This window comes from Sparus aurata, chromosome 10 (genome assembly GCF_900880675.1).
Source record: "Sparus aurata chromosome 10, fSpaAur1.1, whole genome shotgun sequence".
Taxonomy (NCBI): domain Eukaryota; kingdom Metazoa; phylum Chordata; class Actinopteri; order Spariformes; family Sparidae; genus Sparus; species Sparus aurata.
In genome coordinates this window covers 16,152,985-16,172,384 of record NC_044196.1, presented here as the reverse complement: position 1 = coordinate 16,172,384, position 19,400 = coordinate 16,152,985, and the positions used below count along the sequence as shown (strand labels likewise).

General features: G+C 40.7%; 1 protein-coding gene and 1 pseudogene across 2 annotated transcripts; both read left to right on the top strand.

Annotated features, from left to right (window-relative positions):
- The first annotated feature begins 360 nt into the window (after positions 1-360).
- On the top strand, positions 361-1,473 carry LOC115589397 (GTPase IMAP family member 7-like; annotated as a pseudogene).
- A 5,789-nt stretch (positions 1,474-7,262) lies between these two features.
- On the top strand, positions 7,263-13,099 carry LOC115589208 (GTPase IMAP family member 7-like). Of its 2 annotated transcripts, none has more exons than XM_030429983.1 (2): positions 7,263-7,334; positions 9,672-10,824. In XM_030429983.1, the coding sequence occupies exons 1-2, from the start codon at positions 7,325-7,327 to the stop codon at positions 10,538-10,540; spliced, it is 879 nt and encodes a 292-aa protein (XP_030285843.1). In that variant the 5' UTR covers positions 7,263-7,324; the 3' UTR covers positions 10,541-10,824. The 2 variants fall into 2 exon arrangements, with proteins under 2 accessions (XP_030285843.1, XP_030285844.1); XM_030429984.1 differs by lacking the exon at positions 9,672-10,824 and adding an exon at positions 12,725-13,099 and having other exon boundaries at positions 7,269-7,334.
- The last annotated feature ends 6,301 nt before the right edge of the window (positions 13,100-19,400 follow it).

The following is a 19,400-nucleotide window of genomic DNA, read 5'->3' as shown; positions in this document are numbered from 1 at the left end:
TTTGGACAACATGGACGAAAGTAAGTTATTTTTTTCCTGCAGGACTGATCACTGCACATTAAATCTAAAGACACAGAAACAATTCAACAGCTGTTTTGTGTTCAATATTTTTGCAGAGGCACTACACTATGGCTGCCATGCCTTTGTCCTCCTTTTTCTTTTGCTACATAATATGAATATACTGACGTCTTATGCTGATTAATTTCAGCTCTGTTTAATACAAGATTCCACACTGTAAGCATTTTGCTGAGTGGGAAAAGTAGAGGGTGTGACCCATTGACTCTAGCAAAGGTCCTCTGAGCCAAACACATTAGTTGCTTTTTTCCATTAACAACTTTGATCATATGTAACTTATTATATATGAGGAAATCCCAACGACAAATATACAGTATTAGTGATGGACATTATTTTCTTTCAGTGTCAGACAGAAGGAGAATAGTCATCTTGGGAAAGACTGGAGCTGGGAAAAGCAGCCTGGCTAACACCATATTTGGAGAGGAACTCTTCAAGATCAGCCATGATCCCAACTCTGAAACAAGAAAATGTCAAGCAAACACCAAATCTGTCAATGGAAGAAGCATCACTCTGATCGACACTCCTGGTTTCTCCTGGTTTGACACAGACAGATCTGAGGAGGAGCTGAAGCCTGAGATAGTGAGGTGTATCACAGAGTGTGCTCCTGGGCCTCATGCTTTTCTCATTGTGCTCAAAGTGGAGAGATTCACAGAGCAGGAGCAGGCTGTCATCAACAAAATTCAAGAATATTTCTCTGAAGAATCTTTCAGAAATGCCACAGTTGTCTTCACTTATGGTGACGAGCTCCCTGGGGGAGAGACAATTGAGGATTTTGTCCTCAAGAATAAGCCTTTGGATGACCTGGTGAAGAAGTGTGGAGGACGGTGCCACGTCATCGACAATTAATACTGGAAAGACAAACCAAAGAATGAATACAGGAGCAACCAGTTCCAGGTGGAGGAGCTGCTCAAGACGATAGACAAGATGGTGACGGCAAGCAATGGAAGGTACTACACCAATGAGATGCTGCAAGCAGTGGAGGAAAAAATACAACAAGAGGAGGAGACCATTAGATCGTTATCTGGAAACTTGTCAGGGGAAGAGATCAGAAAGAAGGCTAAGGGCAACGTATTTAAGAGGTTTATTAACAGATTAGCAGGTTTTGGAACAGGTGCACTATTAGGAGCTTTGTTTGGTGCAGCTGGGGTGCTTGCAAAAGTTAGCACAGATTTACGACCTGTACCAATGTTAGCCAACACAATCCAAGCCAAAGATAGAGCAGCTGTATTGACATCTGCAGCAGCAGGAGCAGTGAGAGGAGGTGTTCAAGGATATCATGCAACTGAAGGAGCAGAAACACCATGGGAGGCAGCAAAGAGGGCAGCAGAGGCCATCAAGATTGAACCCCAATCTGTCTGTAGTAAAACAGAGGACGCGTCACAGCCAAAAAAGAGTTGAAACCTGTAATATTGTGACTGTAAATAAGAGATCATTTGGTATTAAAAAGTCATATCTCCCGCTCATTCTAAAAAAAAATCTTTATTCTCAGAGCTTATCATGTTTATTCACATTTGATATGTAATAAGTCTTTCTTCTTCAAACTTGAACGTACTGTCAGTATCATGTGTTCATTTTTGTTAATTTTTGATTATTTTGACCCGTGTAATATCATTGCACTATATTTCAGTAAGATCTATACAGAAGCAGAGAGAAACGTTAGCTGAAGAAGACACTGAAGAAGAAGGGAAACTCTATGATGAAGAGGTTCAGGAAAACCTCATCCATGAAAGTCTATGATTCATTTTTAACTATGTTCACTTTTCCCTCATGGAGGTGAGGATTTTACTCAGTGTAGCTGTGAATAATTAATAAATCAGGTGGGGGTGGGGGTGGGAGAAATTGTAAAATGAAGTTATGACAAAGTGATGTCATTGTATGTTTCCTATATCCTGCAATGTTGTCGTAATAAAAAATGAATTACAAAAAAAACAACATTTAGGAGGCAAGGAGTGTATACAATTAAAGACACTTGAGGTGCATAATGGCAATTGTGAAAGCTTGACTCACTGCTTAAAAGAGACTAAAAGTAAGACTGTTTTTAATTTGTTTTTGTTGCGGCTTTGTGGGAGTACAATACCGAATCAATGGTGCACTGTTTAATGATGATGATTGCATGTTTTTTGTTAATATGTGACCCTTTGCCATAAATGTATTGTGCAACAATAAAAGATAAAAAGCTGATTGGTCAAATGACTTACTTTCAGTTGTTTCTTTATTCACATTCACATGTACTGTTAAAGTGTAAGACCAACAACACTGTTTTCTTAGAGATAAAATCTATCTTTAGACAAAAACAACAATTTATTTTATGCACAACTCATTTGCTCAGAATTCACCTCGATCACGCATAGCATGACTCCCTCCCACCCCCCCAGGCTGGACAAATTGTGCAAATCAACCTTTCATCAGAGTCAAGAATTTGTTCACCCAAAGATGAAAATTCAGTCAACATCTCCTCACCCTCATGCTGATGGAAAGACAGATGATGTTTTGAAGTCCACAAAACATTTCTGGAGATTTCCGACTGAAGTAGATGGGGGCTTGTTTCAAAGTGTAAACAAAAATCAACTACAAAGAAAAACAAAGAAAAACATGAAATGATTCCTTACAGCTTGTTCGGCATGACTCTAGTCAGAACATTGATTTGAAAAGATGCCATGTACCACCTATTTTCCCAAATAGTAGCTCAACCGTGTGTTGATGTCTTTTCAAATTGGTTTGGGATCTCTGGGGTTCCTTAGACTAGGTCACACCAGTTGTCTTTTTGGATATGTTAAATCCCAATCTACATAAATTGTTAAGGAGAATGCTACAACACTTTTGTAGTGTGGCCTCAGAAATGTTTTGGAGACTACAAAACTTCACCTGACTTTCCATCAGCATGAGGGTGAGTAGATAATGACTGAATGTTTATCTTTAGGTTTAATGTACGTGTTTAAAATCAGCCTTGAATGTCAATTCCCAACTGTCATTTTTATTTTGTTATATTCTTATAGACAAGAAAAAAACTAAGAACCATTCCTACACTTATGAGTAAGAGGTCATCTGGCTACTGGCCAAACTTTATCCACGAAGGCCTTTTTGTTTTCAGTCTGTGTGCTTGTACGGTGGATTCCCAGCTGCTGGGTACGGATGCTGCCAACACAAACAGATGAAACAAATTCCTTTCAGCTTGTCCTGTTTCAGACAAAACACTCCACCTGAAAAAGGTATGAACAGGTGCAGCATCACGTCCATTGTTGCTGCATAATTACCTGTTGTGTACAGAAATGTATTATTACATACCTGTAAAAAGCCGAACCAGAAGGGTGGCGTAACCAACTATCATCGGCTTTTACAGCCTGATCTTTCTCATGATAGAAACACCTGTTGCCAATTAAAATAGCATTCTTTTGAACCAGTTCCTTGTAAGCCACAGTCACCACCCTACGCAGCTATGAAAAGGTGCATTCACCACCCATTCCGACAACTTCCTTCCAAAGGTTACGAGAAAACAAAGCTAGCAACTGCAGCTCTTGAAGGTGGGCGGTACTGCATATCTAACTAGAATTGTCTTATACAACCATTTCCATGCAAATCCATAAGCACTGTATTCAACTAGTTGGATAAAATTAGGCAATAAATGGTCACATGACTTCAGAAGTGAGACGTTCTAAAGGGAAACGTAAATTAACATGTGCATTAATAAGAATAAGATAAAATATGAAATGTAAAAGTGCCTGATACATGTACCTGAACCATTCCTCTTAATTCATAAAATGATAACAACAAAAATGGAAAAAAAATTTGAAACATACTTTAATTTTTAATTTTTTCAATTATAATCTGGCTTTTACTTATAATGCCCATGTTTTATTTTTTATTCTGGAGCTGCTGGAGCAGAGGTGTGTCTGTCATTTCCCTGTACTGCAAATTTCAGTAAAGCTGCAATGCAATGATGGATTCATTAATGTGTAAGGAGCATTTCACTACTTCAGCTGGTTAAGATGAATGTAAATATTTTTTAACAACCATCATTAAAATTGTGTTAATTGTTATTTGTTTTATAAACCATTAATTAAGAAATTGTAAAGGTTAATAGACAACAATTGCAACTTTATAATGAACATCAAGATGTTTATATATGAACTGCACACTATTTATTAACCATTTACAAAGTATTGTGAATATCCGTTAGAATTACATTAAACAATTGCTCAACAAAAAGTTTATAAAGCATTTAAATTATTTCACTTTTCCCTCATGGAGGTAGATTTACTAAGTGTAACAATGAATACTTTATAAATCAGGATTTAACTTACTAAAATCATGAAAGGTCCTTTATGATGGAGTCTGACATGCAAGTGAATGTGAATAGAATGGAAATCCATGGCTTTATGCATATAAAATGTTGTGAAGTAAACAGATTGGCTAAAAATATTTTGTTAATTTTGTTTTCAGTTTTTTCATGAGCATGTATTTACAGTTTCACTTAACTATTCTCAAATAGCTCCACTGCTAACTAAGCTAACTAGCAAGCGGCAGCTGCAGTTAGCGGCAGTTAGAGGTTACTCAGGTGATATGCTGTCCCAAACGATTATTTTTCAAACGATTAAGCGATTATTTTTTCGATTAGTCGACTAATCTAACAATTAATTTAACGTTACATGACCAAACAAAAGTAATGTAGTAACTGTAACTGTCGTTGGTAACTTATGAGGAAAAAAAAACAAAAACGCAATTGTAGGCGGAGCAGCGTCTGTCCTCCCGCCTGTCCTCCCAACTCTTCCTCACATTTCTGCACGAAAAAAAGTGTCTGTCACCGGCAAAAACCTTTAACTCACTCAAGTGGTTGTGTTGATAGAAATCCCCTCGATGGTCAGCTATCCCGACCGAGACTTCAGTGAACTTTTCCCCAGAAAACAGCCTCCGTCCCCCAAGTGACAGAGTCACGCAGCGACCTGTTTACTGATGGCGATTATGTAATAATGTCATTTAGCGGGTTCTTAATCACTACACATTATAAACGGTCCGTGGGTTCAGATTGACAGGGGGGAAACCTGGGAAACACCCTGACGTCATCATGATGTGTACCGTCACGTCTCTTTAAGAGCGGCAGCGCAGCTTTCTGTGTGAATTACATGGTGGTTCGTCTTTATTCCAGCGGTGCTTCACGCTGTGTGAATGACCAACGGCGGAGAATTGACGAACCGCCGCTGCAGCGTTAATGCAGCGTCTCTGTGTGAGAGGGGCTATTCTCAGCCTCCGCAGGTACTCTTTTTTTTTTTTTTTTTGATCGGCCATCCCGATTGGCCAGTGGGTGCTCAACGTTGTCAGTAGGTGCTCGAGCACCGGAGCACCCACGGGATCGGCGCCTATGAAAGGAGCAACATTCCTGCAGAGAAGATGAGCACGCCACAGGTTCAGGGTCGGTTCTAGGGGGGGGCCAACAGGGGCCAGTGCCCCCGTAACTCTGAGTCTGGACCCCCTGTGCCCCCCCTGACAGGGAGTCTGCATCAATAATACAATGAAAGATTTCTTGCAATGATTTTGTTTTGAAGGGAAAGTCAGAAATAAAGTGTCTCAGCAGTTTACTACCCAATCAAAATTGCTGAAATTGTAAACACTGTTTTTTCTGAATGAGGGATTTATCATTTTTTCCGGGTTGTATGTGGCCCCTAACAAAAAAGCCGGCCCCAACCTGGCCCCCCTATTAAAACTGGTCTAGAACCGCCACTGCACAGGTTGTAATGAATAATGGGATGTTTTTAAATTCAAAACTCATATCTTAACTATCAAGAGAATGTTTTGTTGGTGCCCGATAAAACAGTAAGAAAAACAAGTCATTGCAGCAGCTGGTCAGCATTAGTAACAGCTGTTATGTTCACAAGCTGATTGAGAAAATGTTTTCAGGTCCTTAAAATACACTTAAGTTAATGTGTTTGTCAGCATGTAAACAGATCTGTGCCCAACATAACTTTTTTATTATTTGCCCTAAAGTCACATCACATGTGCTTGTAAGATTCCCTGCTCACCAACAACTGCCCCTCAGGTCTGAGCAGCTGGACTGCAGTTGGAATAAGTTCATCTAGACTTACAGCTGAACTATTTCTTGTTTAACAGAGTGGACTGTCTGTCTGTCTGTACTATTTACTGTCGATAGTATCCTTTTTCATGATGGATATAAAACTTTATACTAAGACTTGTAAATGCATTCAATGAAAAGCATTCAGTATCTTCACAATAAGGTTTTCATTAAACCAAAAATATCTGATGGATTTCTTCTTTTCAATGGTGGCTGGTTCAGTGGTGCATGTAAACATGTAGACTACAGGACACTTTTCCCCTCACTTTTTGCAGTCAGCCAAACTCAGAGAACATACATGAAATACATTCATATGCACACTGACAGCCTCGTTACTTTGTCTGATTATCACTCCACAGGTACTTCACTAGAAGTGAAACTCTCATCAAAAAGCATCCTAGGCTTTATTTGTGTCAAACCTTAGTGTAAAAGCATAATTATGACGTAAGAGGCACTTTTAAGATTTACCGTAGTTTCGTTTTCGGGCGAGCTAATTTTCTATGAGAGTGCAGGGGCACTTGTACGCTAGCATCAAAATTGCTATTTTTAAAACACTAAGAAGGCTCGACACAACATGAAACTTTGCTCGAATTTCACCAGGGTCTCTACACATGAGCACGAGTATTGAGAACATGTTTGTGTACTCAGAGTTTACTAAAAAAGAAGGTTAACAGTAGCTTGTTCCGGTCATGGCGGTGGAGAAGTATCGATCTCTGAATGCAATGTAACATGGAGGTCAGGTGGAACGCTACTGTCTTCCAGCAAAATAAACCCTCATAAATATGCTTTTAGACAAAGGTTTGACTCATATACATTCAAAAATAAAGTTTAGGTTGCTTTTTGGTGAGAGTTTCACTTTAAGACAACCGTAAGATAAACCACATACCAGTGCTGGTACATGCACCTGATGAAAAGAATTCCAACGTGACTGTGTTTTTACAATCAGATTATCATTGAACCTAAAACAGGTTTGTGTCGGGTGTTTATATCCTGTAGCCCAACACGCACAATGGATTTGCATGAACGTGTACTCTAAAGGGTGTTTCCTTTTTTTTTTGCACTTCAGTCAGGAAGTGAACGTGGCAGGCAAACCCTGAGAAGATACAGGAAATACATTCACATGCACACTGGCAGCCTCGTTGCTCTGACTGATTGTCACTCTGCAGGTTCTTCACTTTGGACAACATGGCTGACGGTAAGTTAATTTAATCACTACACATTAAGTCTAAAGATACAGAAATCAGATCAACAGCTGTTTTGTGTTGAATCATTTTTCATCATCGCTACAATATGGCTGCCATGCCATTCTCCTCCTTCTTATTCTTTTCCAATATAAAATGCTCTTAAACTGATATATGGAGCCCCAGATATGACATGGTCAAAAAAAAATATTAAATTGTGGCCACAATATAGCTATAATGGATAACAAGATATTGACAGGAACAGAATAAGAAAAGTAACTCACCTTAAGGACATCACGTAAAGTATTGCAGTTTAAAGAGAAGGTGCACTCGATTTACTTACTTTTTACTTGTCCAGGAATGATATCAATATTATTATTTGGTATTGCGTGCGCACCTTATACCTACTTCATGGCCACAAATTAGTATTTCGTGCGCACATTATAGCTATATTGTGGCCACAATTACATTTTTTTTTCTTTGACCATGTCATGTCTGGGGCTCCGTACTGATCAGCAATACTGATGTCTTATACCTATTAAGTTCAGCTCTGTTTAATAAAAGCTGACTTCAACACTGTCAGCATTTTGCTGCGTGTGAAAAATAGAGGGTGTGACCGAGGATTGACTCTGAAACATCAGCAAAGGTTCTCTGACCTATTGATAAAAAAAAGTGTGAAAACACTGAGGCGACAGCTTCTCAGTTTCAGGCAGTGCTGATCGTCCCTTTCATCTGTTTATATGCAATTGTTGTTGCTACTTTAACATGGCTGCATTTTTAGAAATTATTAGTAGTATCTGATTTCCCTTTTTGGTGTGATTTTTGACTAATGTTGATTTTTATTGTAACTGAGCTCATGTGTAACTTCATATATATACACATATATATAACAAGCATCCACCCCGTACTTGTTTTCCCCTTTAATTGCTTATACAAATGTAATCTAGTTCAATATAAGTTGGCTTTTTTGACAAAAATGTACAAAAAAAAGCTCTTTTCAAAGTGAAAATAAATTTCTACAAAGTAATTTCCGTGAACGAAAAATCATGTAAAACAAGTGAGTGCACAATATTCACCCCCTTAAAGTCAGTATTTAGTAGATGCACCTTTGGCCTCAATCACAGCAATCAGTCTGTGTGGATGGAACTAAGTCAGGCTTGCACATGTGGACACTGCAATTTTACTCCATTATTCCAAAATTGCTTAAGCTTTGTCAGGTTGCATGATATTTGAGCCTGAACAGCCCTTTTCAAATTCACCTAGTCTTCAAACCATTTCTGTGTAGCTTTGCTGTTTACTTCATTGTCTTGCTGGAAAATAAATCTTCTCCCAAGCTGTAGTTCTCTTGCAGACTGAATCAGGTTGTCCTCCCGGACTGTGCTTCATGGTTGGGATGGTGTGTTTGTGGTGATGTATAGTGCTTGTTTTTCACCAAACATAGTGCCTAGTCTGATGGCCAAAAAGCTCCATTTTGGTCTCATCAGACCAAAAAGCCTTCATCCAGTTAACCTTGAAGTCTCCCACACACCTTTGGGTGAACTCTAGCTGAGATTTTTAATGAGCTTTTTTTCTACACTGGCTTTATCTTTGTTTCTCTCTCATAAAGCTTTGACAGGTCAGGAACCTGGGCAACAGTTGTTGTATGCAGAGTCTCTCCCATCTCCCATCTTTTAACTCCTTCAGAGTAGTCATAGGCGTTTTGGTGGCCTCCCTCATTGGTCTCCTTCTTGCACAGTCACTCAGTTTGTGAGGAGGGCCTGCTCGAGGCAGATTTACACATGTGCCATATTCCTTTAGATTTCTTAATGATGGATTCAACTGAACTCCAGGGGATGTTCAATAATTTGGAAATGTTTTTGTATCCATCCCCCGACTTGTACTTTTCAATAACCTTTTCACAAAGTATGCTTTTGTCTTCAATGGTGTAATTGTAGCCAGGGATACTGATTAACCAGTGACTGGACCTTCAGACACAGGTATATTTACATTGCAATCACTTGAGAAACATTCACTGCACTCAGTTGATCTCCATTTCACTAATTATGAGATTACTAGCACCAACTGGCTGGACGTCTGTTGAATTTGGTCAGTTAATTTAAAGGAGGTGAATACCTGTGCGATCACTTATTATACATTGTGTTTTTCTTAAATAACTGACATTACTTTGTAGAAATCTGTTTTCGCTTTGACATTAAAGATTTTTTTCTTCTGTTTTGTTTTGTATATTGACCATGATACCATTTTGAAAAGCAATATGAGGGCAAAACAATGAAGTGAATGAAAACTTTTGTAAGCACTGTAAAAGCATCAAAGGAGCAACAGTCTTAGTGATGGACATTATTTTCTTTCAGTGTCAAACACAATGAGAATTGTCATGTTGGGAAAAACTGGAGCTGGGAGAAGCAGCCTGGCTAACACCATATTTAGAGAGGAAAGCTTCAAGATCAGCCACACTCTCAACTCTGAGACGAGACAATGTCAGTCAGAAACCAGATCTGTCAATGGAAGAAGCATCACTCTGATCGACACTCCTGGTCTCTTTGACACAGACAGATCTGAGGAGGAGATGAAGCCTGAGATAGTGAGCTGTATCACAGAGTGTGCTCCTGGGCCTAATGCTTTTCTCATTGTGCTCAAAGTGGATGTATTCACAGATCAGGAGCAGGTTGGAATGAAAAAAATACAGAAATACTTTTCTGATGACATCTTCAAATATGCCACAGTTGTCTTCACTCATGGTGACCAGCTCGCTGAGGGAGAGACAATTAAGGATTTTGTCTGCAAGAATAAAATTCTGAGTGACCTGGTGAAGAAGTGTGGAGGACGGTGCCACGTCATCGACAATAAATACTGGAAAAATACCCCAAAGCATGAATACAGGAGCAACCAGTTCCAGGTGGAGGAGCTGCTCAAGACGATAGACACGATTGGGAAGGAAAACAATGGAAGCTACTACTCCACTGAGATGCTGCTCAGAGAGCAGGTTAAGGGAAGAGTGTTTAAGAAGTATTTGATCAGATTGGTAGTCATTGTAATAGGTGCATTGTTCGGATGTGCTGTCGGTGTTGCCTTAAATTTTGCATTTTCATTGCGATTCAGCACAGTTACCGCGGGTGTAGTAGGAGCAGTGATAGGAGGTGTTACAGGATGCATTAAAGGTAAAGGGCAGACACACTACAGCAAGCTGGGGTTGTCAAGAATGAAGCCCAATCTGTTTTAGATGAAGCAAATTCATCACAGCCGAAGTTTAAACATTGTTGAAACCTGTAATGAGCCGTGAGATGTGAGAGAGCTGGAGAGAATTCTTCATGAAAAATCTCTGATCAGATGGAAATCTTTAACCATTGATCTTATTATGTTTATTCAGATGTTGTATGTTCTAGGTTGTACTTTGTCTGAGCTTCAAACTTTTATTTGCTCATTCCTGTTTCACAAGCTAACCACAGCACCGGGCTGTCAGTTCTGTAAACTCTAATCACAAACATTATATTATATTGTATTATATTATATTATATTATATTATATTATATGATTGTAATCAAACCAGTGTACGGTGTCAATTGTATTTTTGTCTCCATTAAAACATTGGTCAGTGTTTCCTTTTGCAAACACTGACCAGAATGATTTATGTACATACTATTTGTGACATGTTTCTGATGCTCCTGCAAAGATTGTAGTTCCCTTTGTATTACAATGTATCATCACATATGAACAATCAATAAAAACCTTTGAAAAACGTATTTGTATTTGTTTCACTTGGTAAGGTAATTAATTTATGAATGGTGCAGTGGGATAATGAAATTTATTTCACAGAGAACCCTAACATGTTTATTTTAAATATTTATAAAGGATTCCTGACAGTTTAACGATTGAAACAAGACTAAGAGTCTACAGCCACACTAACATGCTGATGGTTAGTGTGTGTAATGTTTATCAGTTTTGCATGTTAGCACGATGATAATTCCTACAAAACACAAAGTGGAGTTGAGGCTGATGTCACTCATTGGTTGAATGTCATTCGTTTGGTTATAAACCAAACAACATTTTGAGCTGATGATGGTATTATATGAAACGTCAGTAGCATTTATTGTCTCAGAGCCATAAATGTTTGTGCAGCATTTGATGTATTTGCATATATTGTTGGGGTAGTTCAGATTCTGTGCCCATTCATTCAGTAGATGTTGAAATATTTCACTGGAGAACTTTAACCTGCTGGTGGAGCTAAATTGAAATTGGGGGGATCACAAAATCGTAAGTGTTTATGCTCTTGTCACCGTTTATGTGTAAGAAATTCCATGACAATACATCCAATAATGGATATTGTTGGCTTTACTCCACATCATACCCTCCTTCTCAGCTCTACTTTTTCTCTTTCCCACCCTGGCCACTCGCACTGACTGAAGGATGTTATGATTTGTAGGTTCACTTGACCACGTGATCTTATCTCTAAGAAATATCTCGGCATGACCTACGGCAGGCGATTTTCCTGCTGGTCATGTAGGATTAGTGTTGTTTTGGATCCATCTGTCCAAGCTCGTGGTGAACTTTATGAATTCATTCCATCTTTGGTAGGGCCATTCTGCTGAATCCTGCAAACTTAACATCATTAAGTTCATGAGATGCGACTGAAATCATTTATTGCAGGTGAAATTTAAACAAATGGACATTGCATTTTATTTCTTAATTCTCAAGCTTTATTTAAAAAAAGGCAAATGACATGTGTGAATGTTCATGTCAGTGTCAGGGGTTTTAGCCAACTAGCTGAGACCTGTTATAGCCTCACCCCTACAGTTTTGATCAGGAAGTATCCCTGTGTTGAAAAGGTCCCATCACTTTAAGGTGAATGTGTTCAAAAGTCTGGAAATCAGAATACAACATGGAGGAACATCACAACCAAACATCTGTTATTTTCAACACAACACATGTATTAATGTGCTCAGAGCTGTGCTAGCAGCGAGCTATGTGCTGAGATACAGATCATCTACAACTGTCCCACCCTCAACATGTGGTGAAGTTTCGGTCGTGACATGTTGTTTCGGTATCGGCAAAGTATTGATGGAAAGAACAGATTATCATTCAATCTAAAACGTGATAGAACATTGCACATGATTTTTTTTCTTTTCTTTTTTTTATGACTTCATCTGTCATCTTGTGTAACACGTGAAGGAGCGAGCTAATGCCCAAACTCAAAAAGATATAGAGAACATCACATTAACATCACATCAAGAACAGAACAAGTGTTCTGACTGGTGTTAGCAGAGACTGGATACAATAGAAGTACTTGATCATTAATTTATGTATTTATGCATTGACACCTTCTTCATACATTATTCTATCTTCTTATACAGGAAAATCACCAAAACACAAATTTAAAATATTATTGATGGGTATTATTTTCTTTCAGTGTCGAACACAAAGAGAATTACCATCGTGGGAAAAACTGGAGCTGGGAAAAGCAGCCTGGCTAACACCATATTTGGAGAGGATGAGTTCAAGATCTACCACACTGTCAGCTCTGGAACAAAGACATGTCAGTCAGAAACCAGATCTGTCAATGAAAGAAGCATCACTCTGATCGACACTCCTGGTCTCTTTGACACAGAAAGATCTGAGGAGGAGATGAAGCCTGAGATAGTGAGCTGTATCACAGAGTGTGTGTGACTGTTTTAAATGCAATCTGCCAAGGTTTGGTTTAATTGTTTATTTATGCATTTTCTGCTTAATGGTTGAATTTCTGTTGGTCATTTGGTTAATTTGAGTAAAACTTTTGTTTCTTTTGTCTGGTTGATTTATTAATCCAATTTAGCACTCTCAGTTTATTAATTGATCATTTACTTTTGTTGGCACGCCTTGTAAAATATTGTTCTTTAATTTTGAGCCCTTTTAATCGTGTTTCTCCTCTCCCCTTAGTGCTGAAGGCCAACGGTGGTGGTTCTCCTGGGTGGTGGTGGTGGTGGTCCCTTGTGTGCTGTGTGATCCCTTTGAGATTTTCTTTGTTTACACATCACTTTTTGCTGTGTGCGTGGAGTGTTCTCCTTTTTCTTTTGGATGTCACTTCCCCTACCAAACCCCTCCTCCAGCCGGTAAGCCTCAGACTATAGTCTCCCCCTTTTTTTATTTGGGCTCCCTTCTCTTCTGTTGTGCCACAACCTTGTGCTTACTTTTAATAATAAAGTGTTGTACATGATCATTGAACTCAGTCTCCTTCCCTCCCTGAGTAAACGAACCTGGGTGTCCTTTTCGTTTTGAAGGTAATAATTGACCTTTAGTACGGGTCCTTGGGCCCTAACCCAAGGTGGCGTTGTTCGTATTTGGTGTATAACATAGTAATAACCCTTGTGTCGCCACATGAGGAACTGTCATCATAACCTGATAAATACTTTTTTTATATCCTTATGTGTCACAGACAGGAACTCAAACGCAAGGCAAAGAGAGACAACGAGTAGAGTACAACACAATTTTATTTAATAAAGCTTCACCAAAACAAAGCTTAACTCAGAGGAGTGGCACTACACCCCAAGGCTGGCGGGGAAACAACCCCACACAAACAAACCAAAGTGAAAGTGAAACTTAACCCTTATGTTGTGTTCCGGTCAAATCTGACTGATTTAAAAGTTTTATCTCTGAAAAATGTACTTAATTTGATCAGACTGACCTAAGAGTCCATGACTTTGTCCACAAAGAGGATTTCAACACACAAAATAAATAGTATTTATTTGCATACAATTTTATGTATTTTATTCAACTTTTGTACGCTCTTGGTGTTCCTAGTCAAAAATGACCAGTCATTAGAAATGAATGGGGGAGACTACAATTATTGTAAAAAAATGATCTCAGGTACATCCTCATTTGTCATATAGACACACACACACGCACAAACACACACACAAACACACACATGCACACACACACCTTGGTTCCCAGGCAACCACCACGGGAACCTTAGCCCAGTAGAGTCTCTCTCCCGCAGGAACAACACCTGTTCTCAGAAAGCACCATGGCACGTCAATATGCCATAAGTGAGGCTATTGATTACATTTGTGATCACCACACTGGTGAGGAGGAGAGAGGCCAGGAAACTGACAGTGAGGATGGATTAGAGGAGGAAGTGTCAGAAGATGAAGACGACATAGAATATAATTCAGACCAAGAATTAACTGATGGGGAGGAATCCAATGATGAAGAGGATGGCCATGTTGAGGCTGCTGTCACATTCAGGTCAAAGAATGGGAACTTATCCTGGTCTTCATCCCCACCCGAGACCCACCTAACCCTTTGACCAGGAACACGACTATTGTTACTTTATGTGACTACATAAAAAAATTAAATGGTTTCAAAACAAATGTCCTTGGTAACTTTGACCCTAAGTAGTCTGTGATAAACAATATACTATGTTTCATCTGATTATTTTTTATAGTCAAATTAATCCAGAAATGATGCTTTTTAGAACTCGAATTCAAGATGTATACGCTCAGATCAGTGAGGTATACAGGCCATAAATAACAAATAGAAGTTCAAAACTTGTAATGTTCACAAGAACTGAAGTTGATAAAAAGATCTAACACAACAAGTAGTGATAATATATGTATTATACAGTTTTTATGATGAGTTTAAATGGAACGGTCATTTGGGGGGGTGGTGATGCGGTGCTGTGGGGTGAGATGGAGGCGGACAGGTGCAGCCTTGCGCAAGTACCAATGGCTGCAGCCTGCAGGAACCCTGCCCACATCCAGTCTTTTAATCGTGCTTCGTTCATGACAGTGGGGATTTCGGACTTCTAAGAAACTTGCTGCATTTACGACACCTGCTAACTGCAGGACTTGGTCATTTTCTTTTTAATATAGATACATGTTGTCATATATAAAACTAAATGGAAAATCTATAATTAAATCAGCCCAAAAAAGACAAATGCATTTATATTTTGTAATATACATAGGCCTGCCTCTCTACTTAGGTCATTTGGCATCTTCATGGTATGAAATGGCAACAGCATTTAAAGGCCTACTGCATTATCTATCATTTTAATACAGTATCTGATTGTATTAGGCAAATTAAAATTAATTAATCCAATAAACGCCACTTTGAGCCCCAAATAACAAAAATTGACAATGTCAGCAGCAGGTGTTTCCACCATTTGCCGCAATGACAGCTTGACAGCGACGTCTCATGCTCCTCACTAGCCTCATGATGTTGTTCTGAGGCAATGCGTTCCACTACTCCACAAGTGCTACACGCAGTTCTGCCAGGTCACGTGGGGGTGGGGTACGATCATCCAGTCTCTGCTTCAGCTGGTCCCAGACGTGCTCTATGGGGTTCAGGTCAGGGGACATTGCTGGCAATACCATATGAGGCACTCCGACTTCCTGAAGTCGAGCTGTGACAATTCTGGCACGATGTGGTGGAGCATTATCATACATAAACAGAAAGTTGGGGGTGTGCTGGCGGAATTGGGGGATGATGATGGGTTCTATGATGTCTCTGAGGTAAGAACGTGCAGTGAATGAGCCATCTACAATAACCAAATCTGTTTTGCGCTGACTGGTGATGCCTGCCCAGACTGTTGCACCTCCTCCACCAAAGGGAACCCTGGGGACCATGTTGACCTTGGCGTATCGCTCACCGATGTCTGAGTGCATAGGTCCTTAGGTACTGGTCATCGTTGCGGTCGGTCACTCTTGAGGCTCCACTCCTGGGTCTGTCACGAACTCTGCCAGTAGTTCTGTGTCTTGATGCAAGTCTGCTGATGACACTTTGAGACGCACCAAGTTCACGAGCAACATCTGACTGCCTGCCACCGACACGAATGCGCGCTATTGTTGCGACCAGGTAACCACAACAATAGTTCGGACTCAATAGCACGACAAGACTCGGGATTGGGCAAGGCAATGTTCTTTACTCGGGAAAGTTCGGTTAGTTACACAAAGAGATCAGTCAGCGAGGCAAACACACCAGACAGGGAGCAGACAGGCAAGGAAGTCGGTACACGAGTGATCATTCAGTGAGGGCAGACGAACCAGACGGGGATCAGACAGGCAGGGAGGTCGGTACACAGGAGGTCAGTCAGCGAAGGCAGATAAATCCGACAGGGGGAAGGCAAAGGCGAAGTCATACGGACACAGGCGAAGTCGAACACCAGGAAACACTTAGGGAACGATGTATAACAGAGCTGGAACGTTTCTGCACGGAGACAAGAAGACGAACTGGCAACTAACACAAGAAACACAGGAACTATAAATACACCACCCACTACCACCAGGTGAACCAGATCACGGAGGAGACTGGCAATCAGAAAGGTGGGTGAAACCAAACGAGCATGGAAGGGGGACAAGAGAGAAACAGGCAAAGAGAACACCTAGTGTCCACATCGAGGTATAACAGCTATGGCCAGGTGCCGCTGCTCGTCTGTTAAGTGATGTCGTGTGTTCATGGCTGTTTGAATGATGAACTTGGAATGACTTACTGACAATACCAGCTTTTTATACCCACAGAATGTTGAAATTGATGCCACATTGAAAAGGGTTGTCTTTTAGTTTTTTGGTATTGGCCCCAATATGTAAGGCACACTGTACACAGTGAGACCATCACGTGGAAAACACAAAATGAGGTGTGTCTATCACCCCAATACAATTGCCTCCCTATCCCAAAACTCTCTGAAGTGAAACACACACCGTATGTATGAAATCCTTATTGTGAGTAGTGTATATATATATATATATATATATATATGACATCAGCCTCATATATATATATATATGTATGTATGTATGTATGTAAATATATTATTTATATATATATATATATATGTGTGTGTGTGTGTGTGTGTTTATGATTTTTGCTATTCTGAAATATCCCAATGGTGCACTTCTACAAAAGAATATCTTTCAGGTGAAACTCCATCAAGAAGTTGTAGTTTATACTGTGAATATGGTTTACAAATCTTGTTCATAACCTAAAGCCAATGTAGGCTATATTAAAAGATGCAATATATGTTACTACTACATTCTGTATGATTGATGATTCTGGATGACACATGAATGCAATTATTACACTCACTGTCTCCCCTAAAAACTCAGTTCATGTGAATAATATATCACTATTCCTACAATGACTCCTTTGAGTCGAAGCGAGTAAACTCATCAAGCCAGTATGCGGGGAAAGTCAGCTGTGATTGTGCTACTGTGGTTCATAGTAAAGTACTACAGACCGCTGTAATCAAGTAACAGACACATATTTTCATAACTTAGCAGGTAGTCTAACTTCCTCTCTGACTTTTCTCCAAGCACTCTCCTTTATTGTCCAGTCTCTGTATGTGTGTACAGCGGTGCAGTGGTACAGAGCTCGGGGAGTAGACCGGAGCACTGCTGTCGGCGCTGCAGCCCGGCTCGGAACGACACTACCACACTCCATACACAACCAGCTGTTCTATTGCTGTGCTAACTGGGGCTAATGCTCCATGCTTGGGCCCCGGAGCTTGTTAGCCCCGTACTATACTACCACACTCCGTGTACAGCGGTATGGTGGTACAGAGCTCGGGGAGCAGACCCGGAGCGCTGCAGCCCTGGCTCGGAACGACACAACAAGCGAGAAAAGCTAGCTGTTCAATTGTTGTGCTAACTGTGGCTAATGCTCCGTGCTCGGGCCCCGGAGCTCATTAGCTCCGTACTATACTACCACACTCTATACGCATACAGAGACCGGAGCTCTGGGGCTCCGGGACAGAAACAGATGCACAGAGACTTGGACAAAACAGGAGAGAGCTTGGAGGAAAGTCAGCGACGAAGTTGGACTCTGTCTTCCTCAGAGTCAGCCGGCACACTGATCCTAAAATGGTATTGTGGCTGGACGGTCCAGCCCCGCCTTCCCGCAGGCTACAGCCATTACCTTCTCGCCTTGCGAGGTGTAGAGGATGCGTGGCTCAGGAGAGCTGAGCGAAGCCTCTGCGGAGGGGTCGGGTGAGCTGGCGATCCAGAAATGCCAGCGGAAGACGGGAAACTGGAAACCGGAAAAAGATTTAGAAACGTTTCTTTGCAGGAGACAAAGTTTGTGCAATAACACATCAAAGCACCTACTGTGGATATGTTACGGTCCGGCATCGGATTGCGCGGAGCATCTGATCTTTATAGTGGTGGTGAATGAATGAAGATGCTAGCCTCCACGCAGCGCGGATCAAACAGCTGATTGCAGAGTGGCTGCACCTGTCCGTCCTGCACCTGCATCATCCTCCAGCCTGCCAGAGAAAGAGAAGAGAGGCAGCCACTACCTGGCCCTAGATGCGGAGGGTGTGACATTATGTTTTGTTAATAAGGTTTTTTACTTCAGCTGTCAAAAACACTAAAACCTGGCCATCCAAGCTTGTACGCACCCTCACCATCTTTCTTGTTTTGTTTTTTTTTTGTGCTTTTGGCCATCTTTGGTGTGTTTTGTGCAGCAATGTATGAAAAATGTTCATCACTGGTTAGGTGATAAGAGGGAGGTTTGGACCCATTTCTTGTCTGGCCCCTCTCTCTCTTCGGAATTAGGAGTAGCGTGGCGAAAGTCATTCTCTCTACTCCTGTGGCAACAACTGGAGGGGGAACAAATGCCTCTTCTTCACCACTACCAGTGACCTCCTCCCCAACAGCAACCTCCGCCCCAATCTAATCACAAATATTTGGCAGTTGTTCAGGCAGCTCTGCTCTTCCTTCACCTTCAGACTCCACTGGCCTCTCAGCTGGTTCTAGCAGCTGTTCAGCTGGTTGCATTGGCCTTTCGGTGGCTCATACACACTGGGGTGTGATTTACTGGGAACATCCCAGTTCCCCTGAAGCCAGCTTGAGCAGTTTGGACTGTGGCTGCCATCTGCCATGCTCTCCCAAACAAGGAAAAAAACTCTCCCCTTAAAGCGAAACTCTCGCCAAAAAGCAACCAAGGCTTTATTTGGGATTGAATATGAGTCAAACCTTCGTGTGAAAGCATAATTAGGACGAAAGAGGCACTTTTAAGATTCACCGTAGTTTAGGTTTTGGGCACGTTAATCTTGACAGGCAGGCTTGAGGAGCAGTCCGTCCCTCCTCATTCCAATCAAGTTTCAGGGACTTGAA